Source organism: Rhodnius prolixus, unplaced genomic scaffold (assembly GCF_049639745.1).
Source record: "Rhodnius prolixus isolate KJV_2025 unplaced genomic scaffold, Rpr scaffold_4, whole genome shotgun sequence".
NCBI classification, from domain to species: Eukaryota; Metazoa; Arthropoda; class Insecta; order Hemiptera; family Reduviidae; genus Rhodnius; species Rhodnius prolixus.
Genome location: NW_027411614.1, coordinates 5,121,493 through 5,138,722, shown reverse-complemented (window position 1 = coordinate 5,138,722; position 17,230 = coordinate 5,121,493). Strand labels below are relative to the sequence as shown.

Sequence of the window (17,230 nt, the reverse complement as noted above, 5' to 3'; positions counted from 1 at the left end):
GATAAAGCGACGGTACCATGAGGCCATTCCAATTAGTCTCCGCAACTCCTGGATATTCTTGGGAGCTATATACTGGAGTAGAGGTTCCACTTTACTGGGATCCACCTGTAGTCCATTTTCATTGACCAGGAAGCCCAGGTACTGAATCTCACTGCATCCAAATTCGCTTTTCTGTAAGTTAAGCCTCAGACCAGCCTGGCGTAATTTGCCCAGTACCAACCTCAGGTACTGGAGATGATCCTTGAAAGTCGCTGTAGCTATGACGATGTCGTCTAGGTAAGCAAAGCAAGAGGGAGCCAGATCGGGAGTAATTATGGTATCTAGAAGCCTCTGGAAGGTCGCCGGGGCCCCGCATAGTCCATAAGGTAGACGCTTAAATTGGAAAAGACCGCGTCCTAGTGCGATGAAGGCCGTGATCTCCCTGGATGATTCTGCTAAAGGGATTTGATGATATGCATGCGCCAGGTCGATCTTGGATAAATAGCGACACGCTCTCAACTGATCTAAGAGGGAAGACATATTAGGGAGAGGATAAACATCTGGTTTAGTTACGGCGTTCACCTTGCGGTAGTCGATGCAGAAGCGGTATTTCCCATCGGGTTTTTTCACCATCACAATCGGGCTAGACCAGGGACTATGCGATGGCTCGAGGATGTCCTCTTGCAACATGCGATCAACCTCCTGGTTAATCGCATCCTGGATCACCGGTGACACGGGGTAGGCCCGCTGCTTGATGGGGCGCTGATTACCCACATCGATCACGTGCTCGGTTAGCGTCGTCAGTCCCATTGAACCATCTCCCCTGGCCAACTCTACTTGCAGTAACCTTTCCAATTCTTCAGCTTCCTTAGGTTCTAACCGCCTTATTCCTGCAATCTCTGTACGGGGCCGAGGCTCTCCGCAAAAAGGTAAGGGATTGAGTGGTTGGTCCTTCAACCACCACTGACTGTCACTGGCATCGATGACCATTCCTAATGATCTCATGAAGTTCACCCCAAGAAGACATGGGACGGTCAGGTTAGGCAACAGGGTGAGGTGCAACTCTAATTGGCGTCCGTGAAGGCTGGCTACCAAGACAACAGCATTCTGGACCACTTCTTGAGCTCCATTGGCTACGGATACTTTAAAGGGCGTTATCGCTTTTAAAGTGTACGCTGATGAAGATAATAGAGATAGACCTTCAGAGCTTATAAAGGACTGGTTAGCTCCGGTATCGATCAGTGTGGGCAGTATCTTGTCGCCCACATGGAGGTTGACAAAGAGTCTATCCCCTCTTGCTGATAACGAAGAAATTTGGTTTCTTGGAGATAAGGAAGGTTCGAGGTCAATAGTAGTATTCAAGGGACCAGAGGAGACCTCTTCAAGCTGGCCCTTTGGTCGTTTCCCCTCTGTGTACAATTGGGACAGTTTTTACGGGTAATTCCTCTAGTTCCACAGTGGTAGCAAAACAAAATCGTCCTAGGCTTTGAACATTCGGGATAGCGATGACCTATATTTAGACAATTCCAGCAAAGGGACTGAACCAAAGAAAGATTAGAATTATCTTCTATGATCCGGGTGACAGCTGAAGATTCCTGACGGTTATCTGGGGCCTTCTCTTTATTCTTGCTGCCCTTGTATTTCCTTTTATCTTTTATCTTCGGTGTCGGCTCCACCATTGCAACAGTGGAGACCTTCCGAGAAGATCCGCTGCTCGTCTGCGGAGGGAGGTATGCCGCCTCGGGGACCATACTTCTGGCCTTACTAGGTGGAGGTCGGAAGGTTTTTGCCCGTTCTTCTATCCTTTCCAACTCTTGACCCAGCTCAACCAATCTTCCCACTGAAGTGGCTTCTGCCCGCCTGATATATAGCTGGTACCTCGGTAACAAATTGTTATATATTGTAGACACCACTTCCGCCTCAGGAGGTGGATGAGTCAATCTTTTACATAAGGTTCTTATGTTGATGGCGAAGTCTAGCACTTTCTCCTGTTCCCCTTGAGTTCGCCGTTCGATCTCCTTCTTTAATTTCTCTTGATAATTAGGAGGGAAGAAGGTAGTACGGAAGGACGCTTCGAAGTCTTCCCAACTATGCCAGTTATCGATTTCCAGGCGATACCATTGGAGGGGTGTTCCATCAAGTAACTCCGGCAAATATGCTAACAATACTTCTTTACTAACTCTGCAAGCCTTACGTTTCTCGTTGACTCGTTGTAGAAAATCATAGGGACTGAGAGATGAAGAATTGTCGAATTTTAGAGAACTGAAGAATTGTAAGGTATAATCTGGAGGATACATAGTTGTAGCGCCTGCCAACGGTGGTATCACAGCAGCAGGGGCCTTAGTGCCCTCTTCCATATTAGCCATATCTGTTTCTCCTACTGAAATATCGGAAGCTACTGTCCACAGTTCCGAATGATTTAAGAAGAAGGATCTAACTTTTAGGCGTAGATTTTCTACTGTATCCGGGGGACCTAGTCTCCAAAGGCTATTAAGTTCTAAAAGCTCCCGCTTCTTCAAATAGTAGATCCAGTTTAACAACGGTTCTTCTGGGGTATGTTCTTCCTGCTCGAAGTCAGACATTAACTAATATATTCAATTTTCCTTCGCGTAAGAGTCGAAGTTAACTAAATTAAGTAATATCCTTGAGCCCCTCACGCCAAGAAAGTTAATCAGGGAAAAAGAAAGTAAAATAGATATCTGTGTCTGGTTTCGGCTTCCGCCCTGAAGTTTTGCCAACTTACAATTAAAAGAAATAAGAAAACCCTTCAAGAAAATATGCCTGTAACAAAATCATAATTTTGAATGAGCAAAGTAAAATAAAGTTAATGTGAATTAACAAATACAAAAATGAATAAAATAAATCAAATAATAAAATAAATAAATTCTGAAAGAAAAGAAATTCGCTTCTAAAAATAAGTAAACAGGTAATCTCAACCTCAATTAAGCCAAGTAAATCGATACAATAAATTCCCTAATAAAAGAAATAAGAAAATCCTTTAAGAAAATATACCTATGACAAAACCATAATTTCAAAGAAAACAAAGTAAAATAAAGTTAATGTGAATTAACAAATACAGAAATGAATAAAATAAATCAAATAATAAAATAAATAAATTCTGAAAGAAAATAAATTCACTTCTGAAAATAAGTAGACATGTAATCTTAAACTTAATTAAACCCAGTAAATAGATAAAATAAATTCCTTAATACAATTATTTTAACATATATTTAATGCTAAGTAATATTCCCAATTTCATAAAGACAAGAATAACTTTTCATTTAAACGGGAATCAATAGAAAAATTCTAAATATTATAATTTTATGCATAAATAAGTCAATTTTCCTTGCTTACTAGTACTAGAAAATGTTACACTTGCAAGTTTCCACGACTATTTACCAATCGACAAAATAAATATCAAGTATAAGTATAGAAATTATGTACAAAATGGTGACAAAGAAATTAATAAGAGATAAATAAACTAAAAAAAATCAATTTACCTTCAAAATTATCAAAACTTAAAATTTGTAAACATTCAGTTTTATTTATCTTATATATACAATATATTATAAGGGAATTAACTACTAAGAAAGTAATAATCCAATACTCAGTACTCAATTAATGATTATGATTAGGTGGATAGAAAATTCAACTATCGACTGACTGGCAAACTAACAATGCCGCCTAACGGTACTTTCCTATCAACACAACTAATGCACTGACTGATCCCACGATTAAAATTCGTTCAATTTCTTACGTAATTTTCAAACCCTTGAAAGGAGATTTCTGATTGTAATCTACCACTTTTTTTTTTTTTTTTTTTTTTTTTTTTTTTTTTAACGTAAAATTCCTTTAAAATTTAAATTTATTTACCAAGATAATACCAATTTTTTCCCCCACTAAAGAAAATAAGATAAAATGATTAATGAAATGAACGGAAAAAAAAGCAAAATGAAACACAAAAGAAATAATTAAAATTTTTACTTAGATTTATATTCGCATCACTATTTAAATATATTTACAATTTTTTTTTTTTTTTAAATTTTTTTTTTTTTTTTTTATTTTTTTTTTTTTTATTAGTGTATTTTTCCGTGCACACGGGCCCCTCGCGTTGGGCGCCAAATTTTTATGACCCGGAAAACAACTTCGGCTCAAGGTACAAAGAGGGTAATCTTACCTGGCTTTTCCGGGTCATAAAAAATAATATTATTTCCTCCTCGGCCAGACCAGGTGAGGAAGGGAGGGGTCCGTAGGTGGGCACCAAAAATCACTCCAATTTTTCCATAAGACACATATATATTGAAGGCAATAGATATATAATAAAATATGTACAATAATGTGTTGTAATAAGATAGGAGATACATAAGAAACATTCACCGGGAGCACTGGTAGCGGAGTGCTTCCACTCGCTCTCAGCGGGTAGCATTATTATGGTGAACTTTACCCTGATGGGTTAAATCTACCTGTCTACCCGGTGACAATGCTATTATTATTATTATGATTATTTTATTTATGCTACCCTGGTTACAGTTGGAAAACCAAAAATATTTAAATAGTTGTCAAGAGGACTGCTGGTCCAGCCTTTAGAGAATCTCAGACATTGGGAACAAGTTTAAACCAAAATTAATGGATCACTTTATAACAGAATTTTTTTTTGGGATTTCCTGAGAGCACTGATTCAGTGTTTAAACAAAAAGAAGACAACAAACACGTAAGGCGCCCATTTAGTTGGTTGTGAAGATAGAGCATCCATGAAGCTACTCACAGAATGAGAATTTCTACAAAAGTAGCTCACTTTACTTCCCAAAGAACTGTACGATAGAAGAACAGAACTAACTTTTAAAATCCACATATCAGCAATATCGATTAATATAAAAGTCCCAAATTGCTTTGAAATGTTAAAAAAAAAAGGACAACCTACTGCAATTTTTCGAAAAGAATATTTGAGAATTATGATAAGAATCAAAGCATGCATGCTTAAATTTTAATTCTCAAAATGTATTTTAATTTAATTAAAAAAAAAGAAGATAGACCTATAGAGGCGAATTATCAGGAGACGTAATGTTAAGATTCCACTTAAGAATTCCTTTAAAACACTGACGAAAACAAAATTGCAAAGTAATGTAAGTAATACTTAAGTAGATGGAAACAATAAACCATTCAAAAAAAACTTAATGAACCAAACAACAGCAAAGAAAGTAAAAACTTATTTAAACTTACGAAGAAAGATGGCAGCACTGTCTTAGTTTAATTATCTTTCTAATGTCAGTTTTAACATGATTTAGCACATACTAGATTCATTACAGGAAAAACGATTCTAACACAGTGAAGTCTCTGATCTATACCCTAAACTTTGGTGCCTAACTTCTGACGAATGATATGAAACAATCCCTGATGGAGTATAACTACTTGGGTAACCCACAAAATAACCTGGCACACACAAATGCCATTTCATTAAGCAAAAGATTGGTACAACAAAGAAGCTACAGTCTTTAATTTTAAGAGTGGATTTACTCTTATATCCTCGCAATCTATCATTTGAGAACCGTATTCTTTGATGAACACACACTTTCACTTAAGGGAGTTTTAATTAGAGACCTCTAACTAGCAGGATCACGGGTGGTATCTAAGAATTATTGATCTCAATTGCATGCATGATCAATTTGTTCAAAACACTAAATTATGAGAAAACAATTCAAAATAAACTCACCTGGATATTTCTTGTTGACTGTTCTTCTCTCCTTCCACGGTGAAAGGCGAAGCTCCTGTCAGAAGCTCGTAAGTCAGGACTCCCACACTCCACCAATCAACTGCCTGAAAATAAATTAAAATTAAAACCTCTTGGATTTTCATTCACAGATATCACTGAAATTTCATTCACAGTGCTTAAGAGATGAAGCTACTTAATTTATCTTAACTTATCTTAAATGTGAGCCCCCCTGCTGTACACTTCTTTCAAATTGTTTTTTTGGAAACGTGCTTGCTGTGAAAGTATCTTTAAAAGAGGAAGTGAACTCTAAAAAACGTAATGCACTAAATGCTGATAAAAATCAAGAAAAAGAGCACAGGGAAATAATACTGAACAACGCTGACAAAAAGAACCTTATCAAACTAACAGCTACGCCAAAATATTCTTCCGACCACAGGGATTAATATTTTGGTTTTAAAAAAAATTACCACATCACTAAAAAGTAAACCATATTTTACAATCTTGATAGAGAAATATTGAAAGTAAAAGACACATCAATACACATCATATCAAGCATAATAAAGACACAATGGTACTTTAAAGTAAATATTTGTTAACTCTGATTGTAACAAAAAATATTTCTTGCAAAAATAAAACATTAATAAGGACTTAAGCTATAAGATTTGCCCCAGTTATAACTAAAAACTAAATAGTACTGATCTCTCAGAGAAAATTGAGGTAACTATGAAGATAAGATGATTAAAGTCAAAATGCATGCTTTTGTTTCTTATTACTATTTATGTGAAGTGATTAAGTTATGTACGTTTCATTCTAGGAGCTTCTATTAAACATGTCATAAACGGTAATCCACTACTTTATAGTAGGATTTTGTGTGAATCTGATCCGGATCAAAATGTGAATGTATATTCCACTTTTGAGAAACGTCTCAATTGAAAAAATGGGTACAAAATAATGGCAACATAATAACAAAAGTTTTGTTCATTAATTAGCTATTTGGACATTATATTCGACACTTTGAAATAAATGGCTATTTCTCTCGAAACTGGATACAAGAATTTGCAACAGCACACATCATTCCAAAAGCAATAGCCAGAGACAGAAAACGTAAAGCATTTTTTCATATCAACGATATACGAATCAATATTTCTGATTTAATGTAGAGAGCAGATTAAGCTATAACTTGGGGAAGATAGATTAGCCAGTTTCAGTCGTTTGTACTTTTTAATGCCAAGCTTTCGACCTAGGGTTTAAGCCATCTTTTCTGGGCTTACACTTATGAACAACCGTAAAGCAAAGTTATAATTGTTAATAAGTATAAGCCCTAAAAATGAACTAGTTCCCAGGTCGAAAGCTTGGCAATAAAATAAAATAAATTATGTCCTAAACTGGCTATAACCTATCTTCCCCTGTTTCAGATGAATAGAACTCAAAACCTACTACATACATGAGTAACTTACTTGTTGATCTTAATAATTCCTTGTTTTGAACTTATGAGGTTGTGTACCATTCTCGAAAACTCATATTTCTGTAAGATGACAAACGATTTGACTAACACAATACAAACAACTAGAAGTTCCATGTGAAGTGAAGGTTTTATCACTGTTATGGTCACAATCAGGTGAATGTATATATGCTACATAATGTGTATATTTACTTTTTATTTTATGATGTTTTATTTATTTGATTTTTTATATTATTTGTATTTGGTCTGTTTTAAATTAGGTTTCTATCTATGAATTATGCGGTACCAAACTCTTAATGTATTTCTTTGGTTTTTGTTATTTTACTTTGTCCATAACAAATCAAACAGGTCTTTGACATATAGTTGGGAGATAATTTACAAAGAACAGTCAGTGACAAATAAACCAAATACATAAACAAGATAACCAAAACTCAACCTAAAAGAAAGAACAATGACCACCATTTACAGGATATCTGTTTGTAACCACAAAAGATTATAATGAAATACATCAGTCACTGTTAAAGGCACACGTTTAGCCTAAAAAGATCTCATCCAACAAGAATTCTGAAGGTAGTTTTTCCAACTGTACTTTAGCATATATTCATTTATTTCTATTAATCCATATAATAAAATCTCAACAACAGTGAAATGTAGAGAGATAAAGAAAAAAGAAGAACAATATAAAAAAAATATGTGGTTACATAAAGAGATTATTTCGACCTGCGTTAAGTGAAAGGAAAATTTATTAGCTTTCACCACTATTAAAATATATTTTGCACATCAGCAGTTTGACTCCTTTTTTTTTCCTTCATAGAGAAATTGAACTATAAAGCACTTGATGTAATGTATGACAAATTATTTACAAATCTGATGAAAAACATGATGAAATAAGTGCAGGCAATGAAAATTTATTCTTCATCAGAACTGACATTCATCAATAATAATGCTGCATTAATATAATTAACTGCTATATAATAATCATAAATTTCATTATCAGATATCTATTGTCCAGAATTGGCGATCAACAAGTTATTATAATTAGTTGTTAGCACTAATTTAAAGCTCATAAATTTCATTAAGTTTAAATTGGGTATTCAATTTTTGATTAACTTATTTTAATATCACTTAAAAGTTTTTATTTTTAATGAAGATATACCGTTTCCTTTCAACGTTTCTAACTTTAAAAAAAACTGGTCGTCAATAACATTAGTTAAAGATTAAAAAAATGACTTACTGAATAAGTTTTACCACGGTGAAATTTTTGATAATTATTTTAGAAATAATGGAAGGTTTGTAGCTCCTATTCCTATCAATTGTTCTTGAAAAAGATGTTAATCCTAGGAGACTAGAAGAGCTATCTTCTTGCTACAGAGCTTGCTTTTACTAAATACCTGTAGTAAAAACCTTCACAAAAAACATAACCTTCCGAACTAAGGTTCAATTCGATCTAAGGTATCAACGCTTAATCTTTAATCTTACAAAACAAGCTGCAAAGAGACGGACAAGTAAATTAAAGACCATTCATTGATTTATAAGCTACCTCTAGCTATATTAACTATTATGGTTTATAATAGAAATTAAACTGAAGCAAAATATTACTTCATTTACTGAACAGAATTCAAACAAAAATACAATTATTCAAAGAATGCTAATCAAAGTGAGCCCAAAAGATAAAAAATAAAAGGAATAATTGTAACAGGTTTTACCTCATCTTTTTATAATACAAGTACATCAGAGCTCAGTTAAAAAAAAAAGTTTTCGGCTCGATAGAAATGATAACTGATATTAAAGTAGTTTCTATAAATTTGGAATTAAAGTACAAAAACCATATAACCACAACAGTTCTGCACCAATTCCTCGAAGTTGTTTAGAAGACCCAAAAAACTGTTCATCCATTCACAAAGCTATTATTATCCTTAACAAAAACTTACAGTTTAAAAAGTTAAGTATAAGGGTTGATTAAACGCCAAAAGGTACACAAATCAGCAAGTACCCAACATTTCATTAATACTTCATTGATATTATTTAAGTAATTTTACCGCATTAATTTTCATTAATATTTTTCAAGAATTTATTAGATGTCACAGACCCTTATGCTGGCCATTTTCATCTACAAAATATTTGTTCAAGTAGCACACCATTTAACTTAGATTGACTGTAATATCTATTTATCTATAATAATCAAACTATTAATTACAGGTGAAAAAGAAAACGTTATAAAAATAAAAAAATATGAGGCTTAAAAATTCAAAAAAATTTTTAAAAAATGCTTACACCAACATACATCAATGATTTTGTTTATTTATTTTTATTTTTAAATAAAAATCGTTTTTTAAGTTCATTCTTCGATTAAAGTAATTGTTATTTTATGTAGTAGTCAATCTGGCTTTATCGTAAATAATATAGTTGTCTTCAATTACATTCTCCATCTAGGTGTTCTTCCCACAATGTTGTGTATATGTAATATAAAGTAAATAAGATATGCATATTTTTAGGACAGCTAATTATTCCAGTATTTTACTATAAGTAAAATTAGGGGAACTAAATTAAATTACAATTGAGAAATGAATAAATAATTTTGAATAATCTACTTGTTATTAACTGTGTGTAATTGTGCTCACGAATATTTCGGTAAGACGAATTCAAGACTGAAATATTGTTTTAAATCCTCCGTGATTCAAATTTAAACAGTAGCCGACTCTAAATTTGTCTTTTTCTAATTTAACATGCATGTATATGTGACAACTTCAGAATAAAGGGCACATTAAAGAGAAATCAGAAGAATAATTTGGAATAGAGTTAAAATAAAGTACCTATTTATACGAAGATATAATATACATTTTATCACAATTATAACTATTATGAATGAACTGGCCAGCATAAGGGTATGTGACATCTAATAAATTCTTAAAAAATATTAATGAAAATTAATGCGGTAAAATTACTTAAATAATATCAATGAAGTATTAATGAAATGTTGGGTACTTGCTGATTTGTGTACCTTTTGGCGTTTAATCAACCCTTATACTTAACTTTTTAAACTGTAAGTTTTTGTTAAGGAGATTTTTGTACCTTTTGGATAGATTTTCCTTTTTGTCTATTAGCAAAGTTACGCCTGCTTTACAGATTTTTTTAAAATTTGGAATAAGCTATTCTATCATTATAACCTGATAAGGTGTTAAATCGGAACCGTAATTACCACTAGAGAGATCTTTTTAAAGAATGGTTATAGTTGCGGTCCCCAAACCATCCTCAATAACCATTTTTTGGAGAAAGCGTTTTGAATAAAATAGGAAGGTATTTGTACGTAAATAGCAAACTTAAACTGCGATTTCAGTACTTCCTTTTAAGAGGAGCAAGAAAAATAAACTGCGATTACAGTACTTCTCCCTAAAAGGCAAAGATTTTTAATCGAACGACAATTCATTGATGTAAATCGGTTCACTCATTGATAATTTTAACGATTGCAGTACTTCCTCTTAGTAGGTGTAAGAGCATGATGGCACTTCACAGCCACGTAGAGGAGCTTTAATCACTTCTTCGTGCTAAATTTTATCAAAATCGGACTAAGCTTTGTAGAAATATTGGTAATAATAGTTTTAGAAAGGGCCTTATTTGGGTGGGGCGAACTCCCCTCCTTATGAGGCATAGCGTCGAGACTTTTAAAGTACAAATCTGTACAAAATTTCGATTCGAATGACACTTCATTCATGAAAATCGGTTCACGTGTCGATAATTTGAAACGATTGCTATACTTCCCCTTAACAAGTGTAAGAGCAGATCGTCGCTTTATTGTTAGGTAGGGGAGCCCTAACCCTATCATCCTACCAAATTTTATCAAAATCGGGCCAAGATTTACAGAGTAATTAGTAATAATAATTTTGGAGGGGGCCTTACATAAAGGGGGCTAACTCCTCTCCCATTCGATGCACAGGGCCGAGACCCCCAAAAGGCACATCTACATAAAATTCCCAATCGAATGACACCTCATTCATGAAAATCGGTTCACGCGTTTAGGCGCTACGTTGTTTACAAAAAAGGTAACAACAAGAACAACAAGAACAACAAGAACAACAAGAAGAAGAAGAACAAGAACAAGAACATTTTTTGAAAAAGCGGTTTTTGCTCATTTTCGGCAACTTTTTTCTCGAAACCTATTAGATCTGGGTGGTTGCAAAAAAATTACAGTTATGAAGGAGGGTTTGGAGTAAGATTTAAAGAAAATTTGGGAATTTTATCTTTTATAGAAAAAGAGAAAAAAATTGTCAAAGTTGGGTGTTTTTCAACGTTACGCTTTTTCGTGCAGTTTTTGATGGTCAACCCTTATACAACTGTCCTACCGGACAGTTTTAATAAGGATTAACAGATTTTTACTAGCCATTTTCCTTATTGAAGATAAATTTATGTTTTTCCTCTATAATTCTTATGTAAGTGTATATTCTACAGGAAAAAAACAGGAATAATAAGTCCTTTGTCTACTTCTATAAAGCATGCCTTGAGATTGAATTACGTACTACGATTTATTTGAAGAAAACTTGATTAAAAAATACAGCAATTTTTGTCAACTGCAAAGCAACAAATTTGTGGCTAGATTAGAAAAACTCTTAATTGCTGGCGAGCTTCAACTTCTGGAATTTTGGGACCCAAGGATATTCCAACCTAACGACAAACATGACACTTACAACACACACAGGGGGCCTAGAGAAGTAGCTAATGGGTACAACACAAACAGATTTCAGCGAAATATACAGACAAAAGTCCATCACTACATAATTCCCACTAACGTATTGTAAACTTGTCAGTAGACCAACAAATATGATACCTCTAAAGGAGCCACAATAAATCTTTGAAGTCTAAATGGATTTGGCTTAACGAATCCCTAATTTAATTACAAGACCAAGTGTTCGTATATCGTATAGGGTAGAATTTTGTGTGTGGCGTGAAAATATAAATCTATAATATTCTTGTTTCAAAAAACGTAGTTCTATTTCAAGTTACGACATAAAGCAGTTAAGAATTAATTAAAATGAAAATATTGATTCTGCAAAGGTAATTGTAAGAACACTTTTTCAAGGTTTTTCATGCAAGTGACTTTTAAACTTACTCCAATTTCAATTTAAAATAACCTAAATTCGAAAACCATTACAATGATTTAATAATTAACACTTACTTGCAGATAGATGAAGTGAAAACCATCAAGCAATCGACCAGTAATTTTAGGAGATAATTTCACACCACAGTCACTCCAAACAGCATCTACTCTTTTCAAAAGATTTCACCAATCAAGTACACATTACACTAATCACGCTGCATGAAGCTATTATTCCCGCTATCAGCAGCTGACACTGTCACGGTGAGGTAGGTTATATAACAGTCATAACCAAAGCCTTTTATATCTCAAAAAAAAAAAATTCAGCTGTGACTTGTAATAAAATGAATATATTGATTGTAAATAATAAAAAATTATCAAACAAACAATTTTGTAAATAAAGTTTCGGTAAATGTAAAGAATAGCGCCCGGAGGTGTGGCCTAATTGGAAGTGATTCTGATTCGCTGTTACCATATAACCCGCCAAATTCAAATCTAAATATAAAAATATTTATTTTATATTTACATTTAAATCTGGCGGGTTATATAGTAACAGCGAATCAGAATCACTTCGAATTAATAATTCAAGATTGATAATTTTACTTAAAAAATTTTCGTGGGGGGCAAAGCCCTCACTCCCCCTGTTCTATTTTTTATTTTTATGGGGGGCTTCGCCCCCACACCCCCTCTTGCCAACTGATCCACATTCACAACTCTAATTTGTAATTATGTTACGGAAACTAAATTATGTTGGGTGGTACCTTTCTGAGAGCTCGGTGTTGCAGTTTTGCGATTAATCACTTCTTTAGGGTACTTCGCTCACTACATGCATCCCAGATTAAATTATACGAAAACAATAATCATTACAGCCTCCATATTCACATAAAATAAGTGTAGGTAGGTCTTCAGTATATTTGTTTAATAAGGTCAGGAGATGATGTTCAGCATACCTACAGACAAGAAGTGTTGCTCATCATCACAGACACTCATGCACTGGTCACATGGGGTAACCCGAAGTTACAGGTGTTACAGGGGCCTAGGATGTCGAGGTAAAAAGTACTAATAATCGTCGAGAGCCCCCTTAAATAATTAAAATTCCAGGAAAAGTGTTTCAAAGCAACGCTACTTATTTGTAAAGCAATTAAATGTTAAGTCTGACTTTCCTAGATGTTTCCAAGCTTCTAAAAAAAAGACTTAAAGGGGAAAATTAAGGGGAAATGTCAGGTTTTAAGTTAGAAAAAAAAATCATTCTTAGATATAAAAAAGTTCCCGTTTTAGTCTCCAAGAATTCTACAAAGTGTCGCGCCTTTATACAAGTTGCAACTGATCATAAGGTGTAAATTTCTCCAGTTCTTGCGAAGCTGCGCGCCAAAGTGAAAGTATTTTTTACAGCAAACTCTGTCATTTAACCATTACATTTTATTAGTTGGATTTATAGTAGTAAACAGTAATAATATTATTACTTTTGTTAAAACCGATGACGAATTATAGTTAAGCATTAGGTGATATTAATTGTTTTTTTTTTACAGGAATATTTCGAATTTATCTAAATTTTTTAATTCCAACGAATTTCAGCGCAGACATACAAGGTTACAAGGATTGTGTCCTTGGTTTTGGCCGCAGTGATTTGCATAAGAGTAGTCAGTCAGTCATTTGCAATAACCTCCTTATTTTAGTGGAAAAGAAAAACAAAAAATTGCTTATTTTTTTTTTTAGTCGTCTATCTACTTAAAAATCATTAGATTCTTTTTATAGGAAAAGATATTCATAAAAAAAAATTATTTTGCTTTATTTTTGCAAAAAAACAAGGAAAAACAACAGTAATTTAAATTAGAATAAAATTAATTGATAGCTAAATGCCAGACTTGTTGCGAAAATTAGTCTTAAAAATGCTGGATTTCAATCAACTTGACAATTTAATTCACTATTCAAAGAATAAAAAAAAAGAATTTAAGAACAAGATATTTCATTTAATACGAGGGTCGTTTGAAAAGTCCGTGCAAAGTCAGAGAGATAGCACTACTGGCGCGTATCGAGGTTATGTTTAGTTAGTAGCATCTCTTGGAAGAACACACACCAAGTTTCAGCCAGATAGGTCTATTTCTTTGTGTTTGGCATTCGTTTGAATCGAGGAAGTCGAGTGATTTTCAAAAAAATGGACGAAAAAGAATTTCGTGTGTTGATTAAACACTACTTTATGAAAGGCAAAACGCCTCAGGAGACTAAAGAGAAGCTTGATAAACATTATGGTGACTCTGCACCTTCGATTAGAACAGTTTATAAGTGGTTTCAAAATTTTCGGAGACGCTGAACGTTCTGGACGCCCTGTTGAGGTTACTACTCCAGAAATCATTGATAAAATCCATGATATGGTGATGGATGACAGAAGAGTGAAGGTGCGTGAGATTGCTAGTGCTGTGGGCATCTCGAATGAACGGGTACATAATATTTTGCATCAACATTTGGACATGACAAAGCTATCCGCAAGATGGGTGCCGCGATTGCTCACGCTTGACCAAAAACGAAATCGTGTGAAGTGTTGCAAGGACGGTTTGCAGCTGTTCCAGAAGAATCCGCAGGACTTTAAACGTCGTTTCGTCACTGTGGATGAAACATGGATACATCACTACACTCCTGAGACCAAAGAACAATCTAAACAATGGGTTACTAAGGGGGAATCTGCGCAAAAAAAGGCGAAGACCGTTCCTTCGGCCGGAAAGATTATGGCGACTGTCTTTTGGGATTCGCAAGGAATAATCCTCATTGACTATCTGGAAAAGGGTAAAACTATTACAGGTGAATATTATTCATCGTTATTGGACCGTTTGAAAACCGAGCTGCAAGAAAAACGCCCACGATTGGCCCACAAAAAAGTCCTTTTCCATCACGACAACGCACCAGCTCTCACCTCAGCAGTTGTGGTCGCAAAATTAATGGAAATAGGGTTCCAACTCGTTTCACATCCCCCCTATTCTCCAGACTTGGCTCCCTCGGACTACTATTTGTTCCCCAATATGAAGAAATGGCTGGCGGGAAAAAGATTTTATTCAAACGAGGAGGTGATTGCAGAAACGAATGGCTATTTTTCAGACTTGGACAAATCCTATTATTCGGAAGGGATCAACAAACTAGAGCAGCGTTGGACGAAGTGTATAAGCCTAAAAGGAGACTATGTTGAAAAATAAAAAAGGTTTACCCCAAAAAATTAAGTAGTTTTTATTTTTGCACGGACTTTTCAAACGACCCTCGTAAGATTTAAAGATAAAGTTTTAATAATGAAGTAATTGAAACTGAAATAGATCACTCCCCTAATCGAGAACAATCCAACGACTGAGAATTATTAACTAATCGAAACTTTATACACCTGTTTCCAATTTTATTAAGACTCGGGGGCCAGTTTCTAGTTATAATCTAGATAATTTTGAAGCGCTTGCCTACTGATTAGTACGATTATTCCAAGACATGACAAGGGGGAAAACCTTTTCACATTAGCTTCTATCTTGGCTACAGCACAGACTGGAGAAAGACATTGTGATGACCAGCGTATAGTTTGGAGGTTAATGACCGTAGTGTCGATAACTCAATAAAACATAAAAGTAAAATGTTGCATCACGAACAGAAAAATAATTCAAAACATAAAAAACATCCAAACAAAGTAAATGCAAAGAATATTAATAGCTTCAATGTAACCTACATTCTATTACTTGTGATGAAATAGTCAAATGCATGCATAAACAATTTGTAGCCTTATATAAGTTCAGCATTACAGATAATTCTTCTCAAATATTTAAATAATAAAATTTAAACAATACGGAAAAAAATTGAGTCTTTTTAGAAGTATCTAAGGGCAACAAATAAAATTTTTGAAAACAGAAAGATAGCATAATAAATTGTCAGATAAATTAAAACGACAATTTATATAAAGATAAGAGAGAATATTGGATACAATTATTCTCGTATCCATCCGGAATAATATTCTAGGCCTTGGGCTGAGCCTACGCAAAAAAGTTTTGGAATAGAAAACCATAGCTTTAATTTACTTTTGAACACAAAGCAACTTTTGTACAGTGCACTACTTTGCCACTATGAGACCGCCTCTTACCAGTAAACGAAAGAGTTCGAACATTCACGAATTAAGACCGAATGCTGCTTGTTGTCTCAGTCTACTGCACATGCGCAGTTTTCCAAGTTTTCGGAGGTGATTAACTGACGTGCTTGAGAATAAAGCGGCTACGAAGGCTAGCTAGCCTTCATTCATTTTGATTTTATAATAATAACTTTACTTCGATTATTTATTTTTAGGAATACCAGAATTTTTGCATTAATCTGTCGCGGATGCATAACTCATTGCATCCGCAATGCATAATATTGAAATTAAAAATTTTGGTACCCAAACTGGTTTTAATTCAATTTGCCCCAACCCAAAGTAAATTCAATATTTTTAATACTTCCTAAAAAGGACATATATTCCATAGAGCCGCTGAATATTGGAAGGATTTTCAACTTCATGGCTATTATTTTATTGCACTATTTTGGTGAAAAGGATGGAATAAGAAATTCGCAATAATGCGTTAAGAACAATTTCTATTATGGTGCACTATATGGAAAGCAAACTTTAATGACTAAAAGTAATATATTTTCATTAATATGTTTGCACTTTACGTGCACAAATTATCCAAGGCAATCTAGATGAATATTTAATAATACTTTCATTATTCCACTGCTAACCTAATTAAATTAAAGTAATCATAAAATGTATTATTTAATTGCTTATTAAAAAATATGCAAATAAATTATCAATCCCTTAGAAGGAAATTTAAGGGCACAATATTTTAGGAATATTTTCAACTAATTTGTACGATTTTTTTTTAAAATTGAGATTATTATAGTCTTTTTCCTAAAAAATGGATTTACGCATGTTTTTCGGGCGAAAATCACTTGGCCAAATTGCCTTGGCTTACTTTGGCTAGTTACTAAATTGCTTGTAAAA

At 33.9% G+C, this 17,230-nt stretch overlaps 1 protein-coding gene across 2 annotated transcripts in view; it reads right to left on the bottom strand.

The window, feature by feature from the left end:
* Nucleotides 1-17,230, bottom strand: part of LOC141455911 (ribosomal protein S6 kinase alpha-5-like) — a 423,200-nt gene that overhangs the window by 24,386 nt on the left and 381,584 nt on the right. For both annotated transcript variants that reach the window (XM_074131400.1, XM_074131401.1), the window contains exon 7: nt 5,690-5,793. In XM_074131400.1, coding sequence (XP_073987501.1) covers nt 5,690-5,793 — 104 coding nt within the window. The remainder of the gene's footprint in view (nt 1-5,689; nt 5,794-17,230) is intronic.